The sequence below is a fragment of the Phocoena sinus genome, chromosome 20, assembly GCF_008692025.1.
Source record: "Phocoena sinus isolate mPhoSin1 chromosome 20, mPhoSin1.pri, whole genome shotgun sequence".
NCBI classification, from domain to species: domain Eukaryota; kingdom Metazoa; phylum Chordata; class Mammalia; order Artiodactyla; family Phocoenidae; genus Phocoena; species Phocoena sinus.
The window spans coordinates 32,317,512-32,341,897 of NC_045782.1; the positions used below are offsets into that span (position 1 = coordinate 32,317,512).

The 24,386-nt window shown below is 40.2% G+C and overlaps 1 protein-coding gene across 5 annotated transcripts in view; it reads right to left on the minus strand.

Annotated features, from left to right (window-relative positions):
* Positions 1–24,386, minus strand: part of ACACA (acetyl-CoA carboxylase alpha) — a 234,806-nt gene that overhangs the window by 120,674 nt on the left and 89,746 nt on the right. For all 5 annotated transcript variants that reach the window (XM_032617795.1, XM_032617792.1, XM_032617791.1 and 2 more), the window contains 7 exons: positions 24,231–24,331; positions 23,386–23,474; positions 18,485–18,609; positions 11,011–11,124; positions 9,581–9,694; positions 8,224–8,313; positions 6,211–6,329 (listed from right to left, as the gene is read on the minus strand). In XM_032617795.1, the coding sequence (XP_032473686.1) occupies positions 6,211–6,329; positions 8,224–8,313; positions 9,581–9,694; positions 11,011–11,124; positions 18,485–18,609; positions 23,386–23,474; positions 24,231–24,331 (752 nt within the window). The remainder of the gene's footprint in view (positions 1–6,210; positions 6,330–8,223; positions 8,314–9,580; positions 9,695–11,010; positions 11,125–18,484; positions 18,610–23,385; positions 23,475–24,230; positions 24,332–24,386) is intronic.

Consider the following 24,386-nt stretch of genomic DNA (forward strand, 5'->3'; position numbering starts at 1 on the left):
TGCAGACCAGCTATCCTGACTACTCCTGCACCAAGAAAAAGACTGAAGAAACTCCCTCATTTCTCCTCTAAAGACAATTGCTAACTGGCTACAAATCACCTTTAAAAAATGACAGCAGGGCTTCCCTGGTGGCGCAGTGGTTGAGAATCTGCCTGCCGATGCAGGGGACATGGGTTCATGCCCCGGTCCGGGAAGATCCCACATGCCGCAGAGCGGCTAGGCCCGTGAGCCATGGCCGCTGAGCCTGTTTGTCCGGAGCCTGTGCTCCACAATGGGAGAGGCCACAACAGTGAGAGGCCTGCATACTGCAAAAAACAAAAATAAATAAATAAATAAATAAAGCTTGTGTTTCCTTATTAAAAAAAAAAAAAAAAAAAAAAAAAAAAAAATGACAGCAAAAATCCCCTCCCCTCAAAAAAATTCACATACAATAGGACATAGTCCTTATACGCTAAGAAGATAAAGAAGGGAAAAAAATCCACACATTTGCCATATATATAGGTGTTCCATATATAAATATATAGGTTTCCTACTATGCTTAAGTCAAGTGTAGCTGCTGTTCAAGTGAAAGGAATTTTAAGAAGAAAAGGGTATATCTAGGCCAGGAGCTTCCTTTAGTAAAGCTCTAATATGTGGATCCTCTGGTGCATAAGACCTGAGGACGCCGAATAAGTTGCAACTACAGGTCCCATAAAAAATTTGAAAGTCTTACATAGAAGATCAGGAAGTAGATGACATACCTTGGCTGAAGCCTGCCTAGCAAGAAGGATGATGAGAAAGTCACAGAGGTAAGAAATTGTTTAGTCATCTGCTGCCTTTTTAAAAAAAAAAATATTGTGAGGAGTATTAGAAAAAAACAATCAAATTATACTGAAACACAGAGTAACTAAATGTCAAACAAAAGTTTCAGTCCACAAGATGAATAAGCATCACAGATCTGCTGTACAACAATGTACCTAAAATCAACAATAATATATTGTACACTTAAAAATTTAAGAGGGTAGATCTCATGTTAAATGTTCTTTCCACAATAAAATTAAAAAAAATTTTTAGGTATAAGAAAATGTCAAGCAATACAAAGTTCCAAAATGAACTTAAACAAAAAGGTACCAAACGTGTTGGCCACGTGCTAATTGCCCAAATGCGCTGAAAAGGGTGTTTCTTCTCCCTTCTCAGAGGCTGCTCCACTTATTTGCAATGGCAGCTGCTTGTGTTTTGCCTGCTTCTCTAAAAATCAAAACGTGCAAATGGGACACGGTCTTCAATCCAAGTGGCATCTAAGGCATTTTCCTGAAAAAATACTCGGCTATTGTCAGTTTACAGACAAAGAGCCATGTTTCATCCCAACCCACGGGGGCTAAATCACTAGTCAAAAACAAACCACAGGAATAGAATTCCACCAGATGACCCCATACACAACAAGAGACTGTAGTCTTGCTTTGATAATACAGCTTAGAAAGATACTCCCAAGGATTTGCTGGACAAGTTTAGTCTACTTCAAATGAATGTCTGGGGACTTCCCTGGTGGTCCAGTGGTTAAGAATCCGCCTTCCGAATGGACTTGAGGACACGGGGAGGGGGAAGGGTAAGCTGGGACGAAGTGAGAGAGTGGCATGGACTTATAAATACTACCAAATGTAAAACAGATAGCTAGTGGGAAGCAGCCGCATAGCACAGGGAGATCAGCTCGGTGCTCTGTGACCACCTAGAGGGGTGGGATAGGGAGGGTGGGAGGGAGATGCAAGAGGGAGGAGATATGGGGATATATGTATAGCTGATTCACTGTTATACAGCAGAAACTAACACACCACTGTAAAGCAATTATACTCCAATAAAGATGTTAAAAAAAAAAAAAAAGAATAAATGTAGAAAAAGAAAAAAAAAAGGATCCGCCTTCCAATGCAGGGGACATGGGTTTGATCCCTGGTCGGGGAGCTAAGATCCCACATGCTGCAGGACAACTAAGCCCACGCGCTCTAGAGCCCACGTGCCACAACTAGAGAGAAGCCCATGTGCAGCAACGAAGAGACCGCACGCTGCAACTAAGACCCGACGCAGCCAAATAAATAAATAAATAAACATTAAAAAAAAAAAAAGAATGTCTGGCTAGAAATGGGAAGACCAAGTACCAGGAAAGAAAATGCAAAAACTGGTTAAAGAATGTATGTGTTTTCTCCCCCAAGAGAAACCAAACCAAACCAAAACCCCAAGAATTTTTGGTTTGTTAACCCGGAATATAATATTGGGGAAATATAAAATTCTGTTTAGCATTAGATATGTAAAATATGTATATTCATATGCCTGTTCTCTGTTCTCACTGAACAATTTTTAAAGCATGTGTAAAATACTGTAGTATAGCTACAGTATCAGAAGTGGATGATTGCTGTAACTACCAAGAATAAGCAACATAAGAATAAAAGTTTGTAAAAAGAAAAAAAAATCTCTCCTAGGGATACTACCATTAACATAAACCAAAGAGGACTCAGTGTGATTGTCCTAATTAATTCTTGGCCTACAGTTGAGCTGTCTATGTGGCTAGAAGCGCTGGAAATATGGCTAGCCTGTATTGAGACATGCTGGAAGTAGAGAATACACTCTAAATTTCAAAGACTTTGTAAAAAGAATGGAAAATATCTGATTAATAACTTTTTATTACGTATTAAAATGGTATTTTGAGGGACTTCCCTGGCAGTCCAGTGGCTAGGACTCCACGCTTCTGGTGCAGAGGGTAGGAGTTCGATCCCTGGTTGGGGAACTAAGATCCCACCAGCCATGCAGCCCAGCCAAAAAGAAAAAAAAAAGGTATTTTGGATACAATGCGTTAAATAAAATGTTATTAAAAGTAATTTTGTGTGTTTCTTATTAAATATGGTCATTAGAAAATTTTAAATTACATATGTGGCTTGCATTATATTTCTATTGGACAGTGCTGGTCTAGTAGTAGTGATTCTCAATTGTAGATGGTCAACAGAATTATCAGAGAAGCTTTTTCAAGAAGTGGTCCCCTGGACTCTGGTTCAAAATTAATCAGAATCTTAAGAGCCAGGAACCCATATGTGTATTCTTAAAATACTTTGCAGATAATTCTGAGAATCACTGATCTAGAGGTTAGTGGACATAACTGTGTCCTTGAGCCTTACAGGAACTGAGGGTGGAATAAACGCTGGTAGACAGTCTCCTGTAATTTATTTCTGTAGAATTAGAAACAATAATGCTTATGGCCTGCTTGTTCAAAACAGTAAGAACAGAAAAGAACAAAAGTACTGAGGTTAGAAAAAAAGTTGGAACTTGACTCAAAACTAGCTAAAACTAAGATACCCTAGAATTCTTCTTGTAAGGGTTGCAGGCCTATGATATAATAAAGAATTTGGCCTTTGTCCCTGGTTCCTGGGAGAGAGACTCTAAATCCTTGGAATTTCTCAAGTAATAGAAGTGCCTTCATTATTCATGTGCCCCTTGGATCACACCTGAGTTTATGCTAAGAGATAACTCAGGACAGGGGCTACTCACTAGGAAGACCAACCATGTGATTAGAGGGTCAGCTGGACCTCTGGGGAGGGAAGACAAGCTGGAGAGTGAGTTTAATCACATGGCCAATGAGTCAATCAATCGTGACATTGTAATGAAACCCTGATAGAAACTCTGGGCACTTAAGCTCAGTGGAACTTCTTGGTTGGTGAACACATTGATATGCTGGGAGGACAAGGTACCCTGATTCCACAGGGAAAGAATTCTGTGTTCAGGCCCCGCCCCACCCCCCCAGACCTTACTCTATGTATCTCTTCACTTGTCTGGTCCTGATCAGTATCTTTTATTAAAAAAACTGTGATCGTAAGTATAGTGTTTTGCTGAGTTTTGTTAAGTTGTTCTAGGGAATTATTGAACCTGAAGGGGTCATGGGAACCCCCAAATTTGTAGCCAGTTGGTCAGAAGTGTGGGTGGCCTGGGAACCCAACTTGTGGCCACATCTGAAGTAGAGGTAGTTTTGTGAAGAACTGAGCCCTTAACTAGTGGCATCTGATCTAACTCCAGGTGGTAAGTGTCAGAATTGAATTGCAGTACACCAACTGGTGTCAGGATAAGGTCATAACTCCAAATTGTAACAAAAACATTTACAAGAAAATATAAAATCTTACAAAACTAAATTCAAGTAGCAAATCTGTAATAACTGAATAAGCCATGCTCTAAAATTAAATATAGCATTCTGTAATTAAATCTGATAATACATCTTCTATTCCTAAACTAACAAAAGGATTTTAGACCTAAAAAGCATTAAAGCAATTTTAGTTTTCTGGTTTCCACAAAGACTATTTTCTCTTTCCTCCTTTATTTTCCCTATCTTCACCTTTACATCTACATTAATAATAATAATAATCCAGCAGTTTATAATTCTGTATACATACAACCAAGGAAGACTTTAGAAAGATGACAGGGTTACTGCTCTGTTCAGGTCTGGTCTTTATCCAGAGGAATGTGTACACCTCAGTTGTTGGGAGGGACATGTATACAAGTTTTGAAACCATATCAGCAATAACCAATAACCACCCTTGAGATGGAAAGGTGAATAAGATTTCTTAACAAACAGTTAAGAAGCATGTCTCTCATTTTCCAATCGACTTTCCCTCACCAAATTGGACACAGATCCTCAAATTTAAAAGTAGGACAGGGAGAGCAATTCAGAAAGGCAAGGGGAGCAATGAGGGAAGGAAGGAAATCACAAGCAGCTCTGTGGCCTGACTACAAATCACTGCCCAAAGGGATGAGGTAGTAGAAAGCAGGAAGAAAAGGAGAATGTTCCGAGAATTACAAAGAGCATTAAGTTTAGCATGTAGTTCTCTACAATTATTCAAGGAACGCAGGAAAAGAAAGAAGCCTGAGCACCGAGCCCATGTGTGCCGTGAGTACCTCACTGCTCGCTGAAGGACAGCCATTCGTTTCTAGAAAATGAGATTCTGAAATCCATGGGGGCAAAAATGTACCGAGAGATGCTTGCTAAATCAAGGATATATGCTTTTCTCTGCCAGCCATAAGGTATTTTCGAGGTAGAGAAGTGAAAGGACCTTCTCAGACAAAGAAGACAAGTACTTTTTCTGAAGATGCTGCTGCTCATCTGCCGACCTCTCCTGGATCAACAGTGGCATCCAGTGGCTGCAAGTCTCAGCACACACTTCTTTGTCTCTAGGAAGAGTTTCTATTGCTTTGGGTGAAGTGGCAATTTGGAACAAAACCATTTCTGTTGTCTATAACTAAGGATCCCCAAAGACATAGTACTTTGAAATAAAAAGTGAAGAGCCAAAGCCCATAAAGCAGAAATGGAGGGGGGCAGCTTAAGACTGGCTGTGATTATTTGTATTTCCTGTGGTATTACTGAAAAGAATGAAAATACGGGAGGAGATGAACATATGTGTGGGTGAAATTCCTAAGTTTTCACTGCCTCAGAATACTTTAAAAATAAATGAGATTATGGGCTTCCCTGGTGGTGCAGTGGTTGAGAGTCCGCCTGCTGACGCAGGGGACACGGGTTCGTGCCCCGGTCCGGGAGGATCTCACATGCCGTGGAGCGGCTGGGCCTGTGAGCCATGGCCGCTAAGCCTGCGCGTCCGAAGCCTGTGCTCCTCAACGGGAAAGGCCACAACAGTGAGAGGCCCGCGTACCACAAAGAAAAAAAAAAAAGAACAAAGGGACTTCCCTGGTGGTGCAGTGGTTAAGAATCCGCCTGCCAGTGCAGGGGACACAGGTTCAATCCCTAGTCTGGAAAGATCCCACATGCTGCGGAGCAACTAAGCCCGTGCGCCACAACTACTGAGCCTGTGTGCCACAACTACTGAAGCCCATGCACCTAGAGCCCATGCTCCAGAGCAAGAGAAGCCACTGCAATGAGAAGCCCGCGCACCACAACGAAGACCCAACACAGCCATAAATAAATAAATAAATAAATTTCTAACAAAAGAGAATGAATGGAGTAATCCTAAATTTCTATCTTAATTAGACCATACTTTCTCTCTCCAGATCAAAGATCAAAAAAATAAAAAAAGAAATGGACACCAAGAGGCTCTTCTTCTCATGGTTTAAACATGTTCATTTTCTGCTCTACATTTCTAGCTTAGAAAACCATACAGAATGGTCAGACACACATTATCCACCCCCACCCTCCCTTTAACTCTGATAGAGCTCTGGTTGGCTCAGGTGCACACATCAGCTCAAACTCACCTGTTTGGATGAGATGTGGGCAGCATGAACTGGAATTCCACCACGCAGGTGTTGTCCTTAAGCTGGCGGTGTTGTACACTGTTAAGTTCATAGGCAATATAAGCCCTTCGAACATACACCTGGTTAAAAAGTAATCCTCAGTAAATACACTTCAAAAACAGAAACTAAGAGATGGTTAGCCCAGGAAAAAGACAGTCCTGAAAAGAGGTGTCTGATGCAGAAGAAGGTGGTCTGTGGTGACAAGTCCCAAAGCCCCATACATACATACCTTGCTTTAATTAATAAAGCTGGAGTCTTAAAACTATACCCATGACTATAAATGGAAACAAAGCTAGCCTTCCTCTGCTGGACACCTCTAGGTGTGCTATAAACCCTTCACACTGACCTAAACTCGAGAGAACGTTTGATCAGTTAGCTCAAAAGTATATAGAACCATGACTATTAATTCATTACACATGATGATTTCAACAGAAGATAAAAGCAAACAGGGAGAGGGACTTCCCTGTGGCTCAGTGGTTAAGAATCCGCCTGCCAATGCAGGACACATGGGCTCGAGCCCTGGTCCGGAAAGATCCCACATGCCGCGGAGCAACTAAGCCCGTGCGCCACAACTACTGAGCCTGCGCTATAGAGCCCATGAGCCACAACTACTGAAGCCTGTGCTCTGCAACAAGAGAAGCCACCACAATAAGAAGCCCGCGCACCACAGTGAAGAGTAGCCCCACTCAACGCCCACGCACAGCAACAAAGACCCAACACAGCCATAAATTAATTAATTAATTAATTAAAATAAAAGCAAACAGGGAGAAAAATGAGAGGTGCTGATTCTGGGCTACCTGAGGAGTAAAGACAGAAGACAGAAACAATTGAAGTACAGTCTAACTCTTTCACTATCTTGTATCTTTGTTTTGTTTTCCCACTGGCCCAAACAGATTTTACAGTGTTTATATCCCCCAAACCCTAGGCAAAATCAGGAAGGCATAAGTTGACATATAATCTCTCAAATACACTAACTTGACTCAAAGAAACAGCAACAGGCCACGTCTCAGGAAAACCCGTCAGTCCAGCCTCACGTACTTCACAGCTAATTTGCCATGCACATAAAATGAGACACATCAGCATGTGAGGTACGTCAGGAGACTTTGCATTAAATGGCATAAAAACACTGTAGAACACTTAGATATTTTCAAATTTTGATATTTACTGAGTAGCATACATTACAGTCTCCCCACAGAATACAAATAAAAAGTAACCCAAAAGAGCTCGCAAAGGGCTGTAGTGGTATCATATCACATAAAATCATTGAAGACACTCCTTTTCCTCATGTTCAAAAAAAACATCTACTTGGCAACTTTACAGCAGTATTTGGGGCCTGCAATTTTTGTGCTTAATGAGGTAGTGTGCTGTAGTGGAAACAGAAGTCATGAGTCAGATTGACCTGGGTTCAAATGCAAACTCTTCCACTTACTATCCATGTGAATTTGGGCAAGTCACTTAACCTCTCAGAGGCTCACTTTCTTCTACTTCATGAAGTAATTGTAGGATTAAATGAGAAAGATAAAGCACCTAAAACCCAGTTCATTAAATGTTATTACTTTCCTTCTCATGCCGAAATAGTTCATAAGAACTGCTTGACAATTCAGAATATAACTAAAATCCATTTTATTTGGCCCAAATCACAAAATGGTACTGTTCTGATCAGCCACATATTTTTTCACTTATTGTGTTAACAGGGAATCCTAATCATTATGAAATGGAAGAATTCAAATACCTGGTAAATAGAATTGAAAAATGCTAGCAGCTATTTTCCTGTGATTAGAGCCCAGAAACTGGTGATTGAGTTGAACACACTTGAGCAAGACCATTTGTTTCAGAGGAAAAGAGGAAGGTTCTCTACTCTTGAGAACCAACGTTAAGGCCAAAGAAAAAGGACAGATAACAATAGCCAAATGGACAAAAGGAGTCAGCCAGAAACTGAGAAAAAGGTCATGTCACGTTACTATGAGAACCTACCTCCAGAGCTGCCATCCTCACGACCTGGTTGCTGTGATAGAAGAAGTTTGGTAGGACATCGAAAATTGACGTTTCGGACAAGATGAGTTTCTGGAAGGTACGAAGACAAGCTTAAACCATTACATCCATAAGAGAACAATTCCAATGGACAATATTTAGCATTTGAAGCATTTAGTGAAACTTAAGAATTTTGTCTATGAAGGTCATGTATGATCTTACCTTCTCTCTGCCTCAGCTTCCTCAGCTACAAAATGGGGAAAATAAGAATACCTATCCTCACAGGGCTGTTGAAGAGTTAATATACGTAAAATTCTTAGACTAATGCATTAACAGTGCATTAATTATATGCTAATATAGGTGTTTATGGCTATTATTATCCTTTCTGACACATATCCATACTTAACTTCTAATATATTGTCTCACTACTCCACTATGGTAAGCCATAGATTTTTGATTTTTGAACCCTCTATTTCAACTATGAACCAAATAAGCAAAAACATCCTTCCCCCCTCCTTAGTTTCCCCAGAACGAAATCTGATAGAAACCCTGAAGATTCCCTTGGCGAGGTATAATAATATTATCATTATTTCCAAGTAGAAAAATAGAAAGTCATTCCTGACAAAATGGTGTTGTTTTAAAAATAATAGTCAAGGTTCTTTGAATTAGCAGTAAAATTAGCCAATATTCTTTTATAAAATTGGCTCTGGGGCTTCCCTGGTGGCGCAGTAGTTGGGAGTCCGCCTGCCGATGCAGGGGACATGGGTTCGTGCCCCGGTCTGGGAGGATCCCACATGCCGCGGAGCGGCTGGGCCAGTGAGCCATGGCCGCTGAGCCTGCGCGTCTGGAGCCTGTGCTCTGCAGCGGGAGAGGCCATAGCAGTGAGAGGCCTGCGTACCGCAAAAAATAATAATAAATAAATAAATAAATAAATAAATAAATAAAATTGGCTCTGTATGAAGCTTAATAGTAAGCATTAAAATAAAATTAAATGATTATTTAAGTAGCTTTGCCTGTAGAAGACTAACGACTATCTATTTATACATCTGATTCAAATATCAGAAATCAACCAGTGCTACCACTTCATTCTGTCCTAGAATACCTTCTAGATAAAAGCGTAAGAGGTGAAGACTTCATTAGGAGACTTCTATCAAGGCAGGCCTATTCAATTTTTAAGCTAAGCCACAATTCTAACAGCATTTTATGAAGAAAAAACACATAAGTATAAATCATTTTAGAAATTCACGGTATGAAACTTCATTACACAGAAAATCAAAATTGATTGACTGATTACTTAAACTATGCTTGGGAATAAAGGGGACAAGAGTGCAGAGTGGCAGAAAAGGGCTATAATGTATACCTGCAGGTTCTCAATGCAAAACTGATGTCCGTACATGTCAATAGCTGATAGGAAGATAGACTCTACTTGGTTATGGCGAAGCTCATATGATGGCAAATGGGAGGCAATAAGAACCTAGAGTGAGAGCAAAATAAAAGGCGTAAGTTCCTGAGGGAGTGATTATTCTAGGCTCCTATTAGGCAGCTCTGATACAAAAGCAATAAATATAAATCTGTAAGTGCAGGCATCAAAGATAAAACAGAGACCAAGTAAAACAACTTCTGGGTCCTGTAACATAAAGCCAAGGCCACCAAATACTGCATCTCAGTTGACTCTTTTTTTTTCTTTTTTTTTTTTCAGTTGACTCTTACCATGATTTGCTTGTGAGCAATTTCCCATGGGGGCAGAGGGAGGGGGGAGGGAGAAAAAACAGCTTCAATCAAGTTCCATCAGTGCATGTGATTTACCATTGCAGAGCTGCTAGTCCTGGGGACTGCATGACTAGCTGTTAATGGGGAATCAGGTCTGGCAGGGAACAGCTGTGGGGAAGGTTGGTGCAGCAGAGCTAGCCTTTTGCAACTCTGAAGGGGAAAGACTAGGAAAAGCTGCTCTGACAGCCCCAGGTACTCAGTCCCAAGGAGGAGGTGTCAGGATGTAACAACAATGCATGTGACGGGCAGAGAGAGTGAAAGCAGTGTCACAAACAAAAACAGGGACACGGTAGGACCTGAATACCCTCAGCAGGTCACTGAGAGGTTCAATAACTTTTGAGTAATTCAGTGACATGGATACAATTGTAGAGAAAGCAGAAGGTCACTGAACAGCTTCAAATGCTGCTTCCTTGTCGATGCCCATGCGCTGGAACACAAAGGGAGTGCCAACTCCTGGCTTCCCTGCTGAAACCTTTTGGAATGGAAATGAAGACTACAGGGTGAAACTGGGCTGCTCTGGGGTTGTGCTGATTGCTAGCACCTAAGATTCATTTCATTATCTTCTTGCTTTCCACACTTGATTTTTCCCTATACACTTAAAAGTTTTCACCTGCTTCTAAGCTCCCTTTGGAAAGTAAGAAATATTAAACCTATTGCTTTCCCTCAGTTTCCTTTCCTCCACGTGACCCTAGTTTACTAGGAAGGGTAGGGAATAATAACAGGATTTTATAATGGGGAGAGGGCTTCTATTTTTTTAATTAATTTTTATTGCCGTATAGTTGCTTTACAATGTTGTGTTAGCTTCTAGAGGGCTCCTGTTTTAAAGAAACTTAACGTTAATCTTTTCCTTTCTCTTTAAAAAACATATACCACGTGAGAATGTTTGTTCTGAGGGCAATGAGACATACATGGGAAATTGCATGACCTTTGGAAGGTGCTGGAGGAAGAGCTCATTGCATCTAGGACTGCCCAGTCTGTGAAAACCATTCCTCCCTCCGGACAGCCAACACATGTCCTTACCTGGCGTGCTCGGAGCGCCACCTTAGCATTGGTGGTCTTACTGAGTTGAGTTAGCTCCGTGAGGATATTCAGCAGCTCGTCAGTGAGAGTGGGGTCCCGGCCACACAACTGATCCTAATTGTTAATGTGACAAAGAACATACATATCCATGTTAAAAAGAACTGAGGTGGAGAGAACTTTGAAATATGAAAAGGGAATAAAAACAAAGTAAACAGAGCTAGATTACTAAGATGCAAATGTCCTGTTACCTTTATCCTAAACAGTGTGGTAAAGAGATCCCAGAGGGGTACTTCCCTGGTGGTCCAGTGGTTAAGACTCCGCGCTTCTAATACAGGGGGCGCGGGTTCAATCCCTGGTCAGGGAACTAAGATCTCACATGCCGCACGGCCAAAAAAAAAAAAAAGAAAAAAGAGAGAGATCCAAGAGGAAGCTGCTACAAGGAGAAGCCCAATTCCTCAGCCATTCAGATTCTAAATAACACCAGACTTTAAACAATAGAAATCATTAGAGACCATTAAAAGGGGTCAAGGGATTCTCGCTAAGAAATAAGAAAGGATGTCTCAAAGTTTTAAGAGGTTTTAAATAATATAGGGACTAAAAGCTTTCCTGTTCCCTCTCCCATTTTTGGAAAGAAGGCAGAATAAGGCAAAAGGAAACACTCCTGGTGGCTTTCATTCCACAAACCAAATGTTCAGCATCCCAGGAGGGTGCAAAACAGAAACATAAGCACAAATTATTCATTTATAAATACACGTTAACTAAAAACACCATCTCATATTCTGACAATTCTATACCCCAAATCATTTATCCTCTTGCTGTACCACGAATCATTCCATGATACCTAAACATGGTGATTCCTTAGATGGATTAGAGGGAAAAACCAAGCTCCTACTATACAATCCATGGTGTAATTCAGACTTGGGTCCTTTGTCTCCAAAAAATTAAAAAATTTTAAGAATAAAAACTCTCATATTTTGGGGAAAATATTTCTTCTCCAGAGCAGTATCAGTTTATTCCCTAAATTCATCCATTATCCATGTAATTCTCATCTAAGCTGAAAAAACTGCAGATGCACTTTTATAAATGTCCTTTTTGAAATTTACAGAGCTATCCGTAATAGTAGTTCTTAATATCACATCACATAGTTCCCTCGACTTGGAGTTTGAAACAACTGCCTTTATATTTTAGTGAACTTTTATTCTCCCCCACCCAACTATTGGATCGGACATGAAAGACAACCAGATCCCCAAACGCTTCCTGTGGCTGCCTTTTAATCTTTCTCCCTCCTGGATTATCAGCCTTTTTCTTGAAGAATCTCCATTTCATCTTCAACCCTCCCCATCTCAGGGATACTCCGTACAGTCCTTTACCAGCGCAGCACAAATAGAAGTGTGGGGCTTTTGGCTCTGGGGGCAAATATACATTTCCCCAAACGCTTTTTCTACAACCCCCTACCACCTTCCACATCACAGGGTAAACAGTTTTGGAGTACTCAACACTGGTGTGCTGGAAAGACGGCTTCTCAAACACTTTAAAGCAGGAAACACTTTCTGGTTCCCCAATTCACAACCAGAGGTGTGCGCCAGAGTTGTAAACCACATGATGGTATTTATAGTTAACGAAGTGCAAGTATTGTTTTCACCTGTTGAACGCAGGGGATTCACTCATCTGAGTGGAAGAATAAAGTGATTATAAATCCAGGGCTCGCCTGAGCACGTAGTCACAGACTGAAGGACCTATTCCTCCCATCCCAGGGAAAAAGCAAAGAGGAGGGAGAAAATGCAACCAAGTCTCATCTTTTATCGAGAACTTATGAGCAAAACAGAATTTTAATAAAAGTCACCAGCCGCGCACCACAACGAAGAGTAGCCCCTGCTCGCCACAACTAGAGAAAAGCCCACGTGCAGTAACAAAGATCCAATGCAGCCAAAAATAAATATAGTTTAAAAAAAAGAAAAGAAATGGGATGATGATATATATTAAAAAAAAAATCAAATCAAATCACCAGCGACAAGGCCGTAACAAGACGGAAGGAAAGAATAGGCAGATAACAGTGGGTAGGGAAACCATAAGCTTTATCCTACCTAAATCCCTCTACCTAATGTTCCTAATAGAGAAAATATACTCTTTTCTGAGGTACTTACTTCAGTCATCAGAGTGGACCCACTGAGAGGTTCAAAAACCTAAGAGATGTCCTGGGTAATAGAACTCAGCTGCTCTGCAAATAGTCAGACTAAAGTCTCAACATTAACAGCAAAAGCCAACACAACAAAATAAGAACACTAGCCACCTACCCAACCTATATCAGATGTGATATGGACTGGTTTCCCTTGAAAGGAGACCCAGGTTTACCTTTTGAGATTAAATTAAAATAAATAAATAATAAATACATTTTAAAAAATGGAGTTGCCATCTTGCCTAACTACAGATCACATTCTAACTAAAACACATGCACACAACTACTTAAAAAAAAAACTTTTTCATTTCATCTTTCCATTATGAGAGAGAGGGAGTGAGAAAGCGGGTAGAGAAGCTTCTTTTCTGTAAGAAAAGTGAACTATGGAGACTAGAAAAAATAATAGGGAAATAATGATTCGTTCACAATCACCAACTGACAATCCTCCTGGACTCCTTGTGATAAAGTACAGAAACCTGACCTTTTTGGCATGTGAAATATCAAACACAGTATGAATAAACCACTACTTTCATTAAATTATCCTGACTTGGAAATTTCCCATTCAAATATTATTTTCTCTATTGTCATCATTAGTACTTAGGAAAAGATGTGCAACAGAAAACTGTGTGTAGTGTAACCTTCTCAACCCTCTCCTGTCCTTGACCTGAACACAGTGTTCAAGTTGTGAAAGAAACCACCAGGGATGGAAGACGGTTCCATTCATCAGAACCACCCACCCTAAGATACAAGCAACCAAGAGGAAGTTTACGGCCCTCTGGTCTAGAGACAGATGTTCTTTGGGCAACTGGACAGCCCAACATCATCATCTAACTCTGGTGAACATTTTGTAACAGTAACATTAAATGGTGATGGTGTCAGCCTATGTTTCCTCAGTGTATAGAGGCAGGTTCATTTAATGAGCCTACATCCTGATTTGGGGATTACCTGCATAAATCTGCAAGCCAAAGTGAAAATTATTCAATAATGGTTAAGATTGGTACCACACAGTTATTTCTTGTTTCCATTCTTAACCTAGATGGTGGCTAACCACAAGGAATAGTTCAGATTTGCAGAAATATAACAAGCAGGCTTCAGTGTCAAAACCGTAGCCAAACTTATGTAGCCGACAGCCAGGAGAGCCCAATATAGCCAACTTGATCTTAGCATCCTAAGAGTTGAAGGCAATTCAAAATGAAAAGATGTGACATAATGGGTAATATTCTCAAGACATTAACTACTGTTCAGCTGGACGAGGCACCAATCCCAATATCAAAAATGGCCTGGAAGCTTCTTCCAGTCACAGCTAGAATTTCTGATCTTCCAAGGATGTTGTGGGACAGATTAAACAAGAAATGTTAATATAACCCTTATTCAGTAAACCTGGGTTTACTAGGACTTTTCTCCATTATTTACACATTGAACGAAATTATTTGCAGTTATGTTGGGAGGAAAAATGAAGGAGACTGATAGGCAATTTATTTATTTTATTTATTTATTTTTGGCTGTGCTAGGTCTCCACTGCTGTGCGCTCTAGTTGCGGCAAGCAGGACTACTCTTCGTTGCGGTGCGCCAGCTTCATCGCGGTGGCCTCTTTTGTTGCAGAGCATGGGCTCTAGGCACGCAGGCTTCAGTAGTTGTGGCTCACGAGCTCAGTATTTGTGGTGCACGGGCTTAGTTGCTCCACAGCATGTAGGATCTTCCCAGACCAGGGCTAGAACCCATGTCCCCTGTACTGGCAGGCGGATTCTTAACCACTGCGTCATCAGGGAAGCCCCTGATAGGCATTTTAAATGCTCCCTGTCTGAACCAAATCAGGGGCTCACAGGCATGGCATTACTCCTAAGGAAGTATGGATTATACTACATTCGTGTGGACCACACCAGAAATAAAATAGAAGTAGTGAGGGGAAGACCACTCAGAATCAAGGTGGCTACAGGATACATACTTTGCCATCTAGACAGCTGTGAGAATGTTGATACTTTTTATTGATACAAAATTGCTCAATTTGGCTAGAGTCCCTTAAATATCTCTTAAGTAAACTTAAACAATGTTCTACGCTTTTTTCTATAAAATTAAGAGATAATAAGAACTTTCAAAAAATAAACTTACTGACTTTGTTTTCAATGTGGCACAATGTTCCTCCAAATAGAGAAAACTTGACAGGACTTTAACATTTTACTTGATATTTTGCTCTCCAGATACAGCAAAGGATTAGAAGAAATTTGCTAGAGAGTCTATGAGGCAAGTTACCAGTAGGCAAGTTATGCTAACACCCAGAGGGGAGGAAGGCTTCCTCGGAGCAGCCCACATCCTGCAACACTGATTCACAGAAGCCTGATTTTCTTGATTCCCTCCCCCTAGGTTCCAAAGCCCCAGAAATCATCATCTAGTTCAGCAAAGCACACCATCAACAGTCCCACTTCTAGAAAGCAGAGATCGGAATGCTGGGCACATAACACTGATCAGGAAGCCAAGGTAAGCAAAGAAAGGGGAACCAGCAGAGAACACAGCTGGGGGAATCGAATGCTACCATATCCAGTTGTTATCCATAAAAGAGAGTAAGACCTACAGAAAGAGAAATCCAAACAACTAAAATGGCTTTTCCCAGCTACCACCATTAATGCAGATGTGGGGTGGAGGACCTGACCATTGCCAAAGGCAGCAGATCAGAAAGGAGCACTTTTCCAGCCTTCGTTCCTGCTCCCTAAGTCACTGCTAGCTGGCCCTCAGCTCAAGCATAGCAGTTAACTTCTTGATTTCCAAATCTCTGAGATGAGGGCAAAATAACTGATATTTCAAATGCAATTTAATGATATAAAAGCCTAGAGATGTTTATGAAGTTTTCCTTTGTTTTTTAAAGATAAATGTGAAATGCCAAAATAAAGAAAAGGACAAATCCATCTTTCTGGTTCACATCTTCAACCTTCCTCCTCCTCTCTCTACCACCCCTCGTCCCTCCCCTTCCTCTCCCTCCTCCCTCCTTCCCTCTCTCCCTACCCCTCCCCGTCCTATTCATCTAAACCCAAACATTAACAAACAGCTCTTTTCTCCAAAGAGCTCAGCCTGTTGGAAAGAAAGTTTGGGTACTATCCATGCAGGTAAGAAGTAATCGGGATGACAAGGTGGGGAAAAATAAGAACAGCAGCAAGTCAGAGTCTCATTGGCGTATGCCTGTCCTGACTGGCAAAAGCAGAAAGCAAAGCCTCAAACCAGTTCTCTGACAGGGCCCAACGCCCCTGCAGCACCCCCGTGTAATTACACACTTGAGTGACTGGACTCTGAAGAAAATTGAAGGCCTGAGCTCCGAACAGCTGCCATTTTCTCTCTCCATCACACCAGCGTGATTACTTGAGAAATGAACAGCCCCAGCTCAAAGCTACTCCAGAATTCTCAGAGGAAATATGGCTCCGTGTTCCAATAATGAGATTCTTAAGGCAAGCGTTACTTACAATCACTCCGCAAAAGGAGCGAGCCGAGCCCCTATATCTTACAAATTAGAATTTAAGAAACCCAGAGACAGTCTTAGACGATCATTACTCTTCTGCAGCTCCAAGGATTCTGGACTTTGGCCTATTTTTAGTGCATAAAAACTGTTAAGTCCTTAAAAAGGTAATCATAATAAAATGAAAACTCACCATAACTACCTTCCTAAAAAGGCAAATTTTACTCCATTTTAGGTCCAAACTGACAGATTCTTCCATACCCTCATCATTACCTTTTTCTGCCAGAAAGTCTTGGCTTTATCCAAATGAGAATTAGCAATCCTTTTATTAAAATTTAAGGAAAAAAATCTAATTAGTCAGATTTCTTCCCTTTTCTGATTGAGAAAAAGAAAATCAGCAGGTTGCCAGAGATAATATCACTTCTTTGCCGAAACCTATCACTTGGAGAAGTTAAAATATTACATTGCGCCATTATTGTTTTTTCCTTTCAAATGCATTTTCTGGTTTCCCCACCATCTAGCCATTCTAGGGTAGCAAAGGTAATGAACTCTCCCTGTGATTACATATTTTTTTAAGTGGCTATTCTAAAAAATGTTACATCCTCGAGAGTTAGCCAGCTAGGCAGATAACTGAGTGAGTGGCGCTGTTGTTAACCAGAGATGTGAGGTAGATAGTTTCTCTTCATTCCGAGCCATGAAATAAAAAATAGCAGTGAAGATTTATAGTTTTTTTCTCCTCCAAGAAGAAATGAGGGAATTAAGGTACCAAGAATGCCAATTCCAGGGCTTCCCTGGTGGCGCAGTGGTTGAGAGTCTGCCTGCCGATGCAGGGGACACGGGTTCGTGCCCGGGTCCAGGAGGATCCCACATGCCGCAGAATGGCTGGGCCCGTGAGCCATGGCCGCTGGGCCTGCACGTCCGGAGCCTGTGCTCCACAGTGGAAGAGGCCACAACAGTGAGAGGCCCATGTACCGCAAAAAAAAAAAAAAAAAAGAACGCCAATTCCACAAAGGGACAAGGAAGAAAAGCACAGGAGCAAAAAGGTACTATAGTCTCCAAAAAACACAAACATGCAGCAGCAAGGCAATTCATTGCTCATGGGGTAGAGGGGCTCTAAGAATAGTCCTATTGTTCTCTGATTCCTAGAATTAACCCAACCAGAAAAACCAAGGAGTAGAGAACTTACAAATCATCTTCAAAAATCCTTAAGTCCACATAAATTCTACGCATTGGTCACATGTACATCAGTTCTATTCACGTTTACTAGTCTCACCTCTCCTTCCCTCTTTCTACTAATTCTCATATTACTAGGTTATAGGGACAAAAGCATGTATCTACTACCAATACAATAATCCCAGCTTAGATGTCCATGTAAATAAAACAGAAAGGGACCACAGAAGATGAGGAATACATTTAAATTTCTTTGGTGGGGGAGGAATAGTACTACATTTCTAACAGTTGTTTTTTGTTATTCAGTTTTGGATGTGAGAGCATTCATGGAACAAACAAGCGTTATAACAGAAAAGAACACTGGCTAGATAAGACTAAAATTTAAAGCTACTGTCACTAGTAACAAGAGGAATAAGGAAGCATGGGGCATCTCTAAGTAGAGCGAAGAGATTTGAGTTCCCATGTAAGATTATATGCACAATTGGCAGAACAGTCCTTTTCTGACTGGAGCAGGTTCCTTCAGGTCAAGGACAAAGACAGGAGAAATTGTTAATCTACAACCCAAGCCCCACTCATCCCACAATCACAAAAGACAGGAGCTTCTCCTCTGACCACAGCCGTCCCAAGGAGAAATGCCTTTTTCGTATCATTAACCATCTTTACAGGTTCTGAAAAATGGTACTCACAATAAGCATTGTGACCAGAAGATTCTTCTTGGTGACTTGCGCGTGAGAGAAGATGTAGTTCAGCACAGTGTTCATGTCACTCTTGTTCTCCTCCCGAAGGGCGAACACGCATTTGTCATAGTGACCTGCAAGCAGCAAAAAGAAGTGATCCTCACCCACGTATGAATGTTCACGTTTACATGCTATTTGTTTTCTAATGTCTCTACTTAGAAGACTGATAAGAAGTGAGAAGAAATACCATAAGAATTTTCTTAGATGGATTTGTATAGAATTGGCAGTGTTGTTTAGTAAAAGCAACCCGAGGCTAAGAGTCAGGCAATCCGGTATAAGACCTGGGCTAAAAGCCTAGCTCTGCTACCAATTTACTCTATGCTCCTGGGCAAATCACTATCTCTCTAAGGCCTATTTTCATTAAAAAAATTTTGACAGATCGGGGAAGGGTGCGTCTTACTGAGGAGCTGGGGATAACCCCAACCCCCTACCCTGACTCTAAACTCTCTTATTTAGCTTCCTGGAATGATTTCCTTAGAAGAGAGGGTTTGGCTGCTTAAAAAGAAACGTCAATACCATTAAACCCCAGCTAGAGATTCTGGTTCCATGTCTGACTCACTGAAATTGTTTCACCCTAACTAGGAGGAACAGTTTTAGCTCAAAAATAAAACACCAAACTTATCGATGTCCACAAGAAGGATGGCTGCTACCTCTGGAATCAACATTTTCCCCCGGAAGTCCATGAAGCAGCTAAGCAATGCCTAGGAATTCCAAATCCAAACTAAGGCATAGATCAGGGAGAACCTTGCATGAAGTCAAAAGGTCTGTGGGGAGAGTACAGTTATGTATATTTTCATTGGCCTTTCACAAGGCCACCAGGGGCAGGTTAGTTCTGCCTAGCAGAGCTATGTTTTGCAACAGAAGCATAAGCTTCAGGTATACTGCAGTGATATCTACCATGGGATACAAGTAATATTCAGTTCTTTAAAAACAGCTTACCTCAGAATTAAATTTCCAAGCAAAGGAGAATTAGTGTTTGAATAGTCTCAAGGGTCAGAATTCTATGAAAATAGTAAAGGATTATCACCTTGCTTCAGCCTGCAGGTTAGGTTACAAACCAAAACAGTGGCATTCAAACTGCATTACCATGGATTCCTCAAATACTGAATACAATCAACCAAGGCAACTCTGCTTTTATCTATTTTAAATATTAGAGATTGAGATAAGATTTCTTTTCAAAATAAAACTAAATATATTTGAAAACAGTGGACTACAATATTTAGAGAGCTGCCAATGTCATAAAAGACCCATTTAGAACAAAATGGAAGCTGTTTACAAATTGGTTGTCCTATATAAATACATATTTCTCCTGACCAAAACTTAGCTTTGAAGTGACAACAGAAATATATCTTGGTAACAGAAATCACTAGAACTGGGGGAAATAAAAAGAATATTTACCCAAGGAGAGGCAGTGGAGACATTAAGCAGAAAGAAAGCAATGATACCAAGTGCCTCCTTTTAAAAACTTTTTATTGTGAAGTATACATACAAAAGAATAAATAAACACCCAAGTAACTACCATCTATCTTAACAGAACATTTTTAGTATCTTTGAAGGATCCAGTGTGCTCCTCCTCAAAATCAACTGCTAAGCTGAATTTTAGGTTAATCATTCTTTTGCTCTTCTTTATATTTATCACAAATGAATACATAGTTTCATTCTTCCTGTTTTCAACTTGATAACAATGGAATCATTGTGTATGGATCATTCTGTAACTTGTTTCTTTCCCTCACCATTATGTTTTTGAGATTCATCTTTTGTTCATGTGTGTACCTCAGTTCATCTGTTTTCACTGCTGTAGAGTAACCCGTTGCAGGAATATACTAGAATTCAATTATCTATTCTACTTGTGTATATTTGGGTTGTTTCCAGTCTTTTTTGCTATTCGTGAATAACACTGCCACAAACAGTACTGTATATGTGTCCTTAATAAACATGTGTAAAAGTTTCTCTAGAGTATATCATCTAAAAGTGAAATTGCTAGGTTGAAGAGTATAAATAAGTTCAACTCCATTAGGTACTGACAAACTGTTTTCCAAAATGGTTGTACCAATTTGCATTTCTGCTTACAGAAGTGGTGGAAGATGATGTGAAATTCAAATTTTTGCCAATCTTACTGTGGTTTTGGTTCACATTTCTCTAGTTAGTAATAAGACTGGACATCTTTTCATGAGTTTGTGGATTATTTATGCTTCCTCTTTGGTGAATTATCTTTTTATATCTTTTGCCCATTTTTCTATTAGGTTGTCTTTTACTTATTGATTCAAAGCAGTGCTCTATAGATTACAGATACTAATCCTTTCTTAATCGTCATGATTTGTAAATATTTTCTTCCACATTGTGGCTTGTATTTTCAGTCTTTTTATGGTATCTTTTCACTAACAAAAGTTCTTAAGTGAGGGCTTCCCTGGTGGTGCAGTGGTTGAGAGTCCGCCTGCCGATGCAGGGGATACGGGTTCATGCCCCGGTCTGGGAAGATCCTACATGCCGCGGAGCGGCTAGGCCCGTGAGCCATGGCCGCTGAGCCTGCGCGTCCGGAGCCTGTGCTCCGCAACAGGAGAGGCCCCAACAGTGAGAGGCCCACACACAGCAAAAAAAAAAGTTCTTAAGTGAGGTCAAATTACTTATCCTTTTCCTTTATAGTCTGTATTGCTGGTCTTTTTTTTTTTTTAAGTTACCAGTAATTTAAAAAATATATTTATTTATTTATTTATTTGGCTGCACCCAGTCTTAGTTGCGGTACGTGGGATCTTCGTTACCAGCATGCAGGATCTTGGTTGCAGCATTCCGGATCTAGTTCCCTAACCAGGGATGGAACCTGGGCCCCCTGCATTGGAAGTGTGGAGTCTTAGCCACTGGACCACCAGGGAAATCCCTGTACTTACTGGTCTTATATGGCAATATCTTCTCTGCCCTGAGGTCATAAGGATATTCTCCTAAAAATTTAGTAGCTTTGCCTCTTTAGTACATGTTTAAGTTTTCAATTCATCTGGAATTGATTTTTGTGTGTATCGTCTAGGTTAGGGATCTTTTTTTTTTTTGGCAAATGAATAATCCTTTGTCCCAGCATCATTTATTGAAAAGTCTATTCTTTCCTCATGATTTACAATACCTGCTCTGCGGTAAAGTAAGTTTTCATATATGCTTGCCTCTGCTTCTGGGTTAATAGAACCAGTGTTCCATTGTTCTATTAATCTGCCCCTACACCAATATCACAATCTCTTCATTAATATGGCTTTATATTAAAACTTGATATTTAACTGGACAAATACCTCCACAGTGTATTTCTTTAGAAGAATCTTGGTTACCTTTCCTTTCATGTAAATTACAGAATTAGCTTGACAAATTCCACAAAAATACACTAGTAAGATTTTTATCGGAATGTCAATGAATCCACAGATGAATTCAGGGAGAATCAACACTTTGCAAATATATATTCCAACCTAAGGCCATGATATTTATTTAGATCTTCATTATTATTTTTACTGATTATAATTTTCTCCAAAAGAGGTTGCACATTTTTTGTTAGACTTATTCCTTAGAATTTCATATTTTGTGTTGCTATTTTAAATGGAATATTTTTCCAAAATGCTCTTCTAAATGATTGTTCCACTATGAAACTTGAATTTTGTATATTGACTTTTGTATCCAGCAACTTTGTTAGATTTTAAATAATTCTAATAATAAATATGTGGGTTTTTTGAGGCTTTCTAGGTAGACCTCATACCATATCTAATAGTGGCTGATTTACTTCCTTACTCCTTTCTAATCCTCATACCTTTTCATTCTTTTTCTTGTCTAACTGCACTGGCTGGGATATTCAGTATGATGCTGAATAGCAGTAATGATAGTATGTGTCGTTGTCTTATTCCTAATCTTAAAGAGAATGCTTTCAACATCTTACCACTAAGTATGATGCATCCTACAGATTTTTTTGTAGGAGAACTTTACATGATAAAAAGTTCCATTTCATTCTTAGTTGGCTAAGAATTTATCATGAATGCATATTAAATTTTGTCAGATACTTTTATCATCCATATCTTAAGATGATGGCCATGTTTTTTCCTGTTTTAGTCTATTACATGATAAATGACATTAACCGGTTTTTCAAATATTAATCAAGCTTGCAGTAGTGGGATAAAGCCAACTTCGTTGTGATCTATTATTTCACACATTGCTGCATTTAGTTTGCAATACTTACTTGAGTATTTCTCCTTGTCATGAGTGGGAGAGTCATCCTTTAAGGACTGGAAAAGGGAGCAAGACTGATAAAAGAAAATATCAGGTAATCTTTCAAATTCTATGGTGTTTCACTGCCATCTTGTGGCAGAAAGCAGTATCAGCAGTATGTTGCTTTAAAATCTTAGCCAGGGTATTTTAGTCAGAGACTTTGTACATCATTTAGTAAAGCTCTACAGAGAAAGCCAGGGATAAATTCCACCTGATACACTGAAAAGCACTGGAAAATCTGAGCCTTTTTCAGAGGCCTGTGGTTCAATCCATGGATTAGCTGCTGAGAGGCAAGCTCTTTGGATAGGGTTTCTCAATTTCAGCCTGGTCGTGACTCAACCAGCTCTCACTGTACAAGGTCAAGAAGATGCCAATCTTCTGCTAGAAAAATTTTCTCAGCCCTCTCCCAGAAGCACACTGGATTCACAATCTCATCAAGCTGTGTTTTGTTGTTCTTTCTTTGGCGCTAGTGAGATATAGAGGTTTAATTTTTAAGGGACTGGTGAAAGGAGGAAGAGTTTGTTAATGTCAAGTGTTAGTGACAGGATGGACTGGCTCAGCTGTTGCTCAGTCCTCGAGAGAAATGTTCCCAGATACAGAGTCCTCAGGAAGGAACTCACCGTTCTGGAATTGCGTCTCTACTCGCAGGTACTGCCGCAGCAGGTCCATCACCACAGCCTTCATGTGGCCTCGGATACCACTGCGGTACCTGGGCAAACAGAAAAAGGTCCCCACTGAAAATCCTGACAGGCTAACACTGTTAAATAACAGACTATTACATAATAAACCCAGAGCCCAGATTTACTAGACTTTCTACTGAACTGCTTTCCTTCTAATATAGGACAGGACAGGAGACAGCCTAGAGTCAACTAACCAGATAAATTTAAATTCAAGTCTAACAGAAATATGGCTACAGACAAGATTTTTTTTTTTCTTATAAAGGAATCAAGAAAAAGAGTGCAAAGCAAAACCAAAAACCACTTGATAGCCCTACCTACCAACACCCTGGTTCAGTCCCCATTGCTAAGTTGAAACGATCACCACACCCTTGAAGTGGTTAAGGGGTATCTGAAAAGTTTATGAATATCTTAAAGTTGAAAATGTCCTGTGAAGGTTCCTTTAATCCAACAGCTGAGTCCATAAGCTAAGGAGAATAAATATCAAATGGGGCCCTATGCCTGAAGAAAAATTAGGAGTGTCATGGAAATTGCAAGGAAAAAGAAAACGATGAGATTGCTGTGCCTTAATAATTGACAGAAAGATGCAAAATAAAGTCATCAGAAACACTGAGTATGAGAGCTAGCTCACGATTCTAAGATATTTATTAGATATAAATATTTTCTAAGATAGAGGTACTTTCTAATTTCTCTAAGTCAAACCTGAAGTAAACCTCTTTGTGACTACTTAGAAGAAAGGAAGGTATGGGGATGCGCAGGTCTGGGTATCTGGAGTTCCATGTAACTACCTCTGCACCAGCTGGACAATGCTCTGAGTGTTCATGAAGAAGACTTCCCGTTCAGATTTCCGGTTCAATGTAGCTGCGTGGCTATCTAGGATGTTGGCAATCTAAAGTATAAGAAAGGGGAAAAAAATGAAGCCCAGCATAGTAAAGGGACCCAAA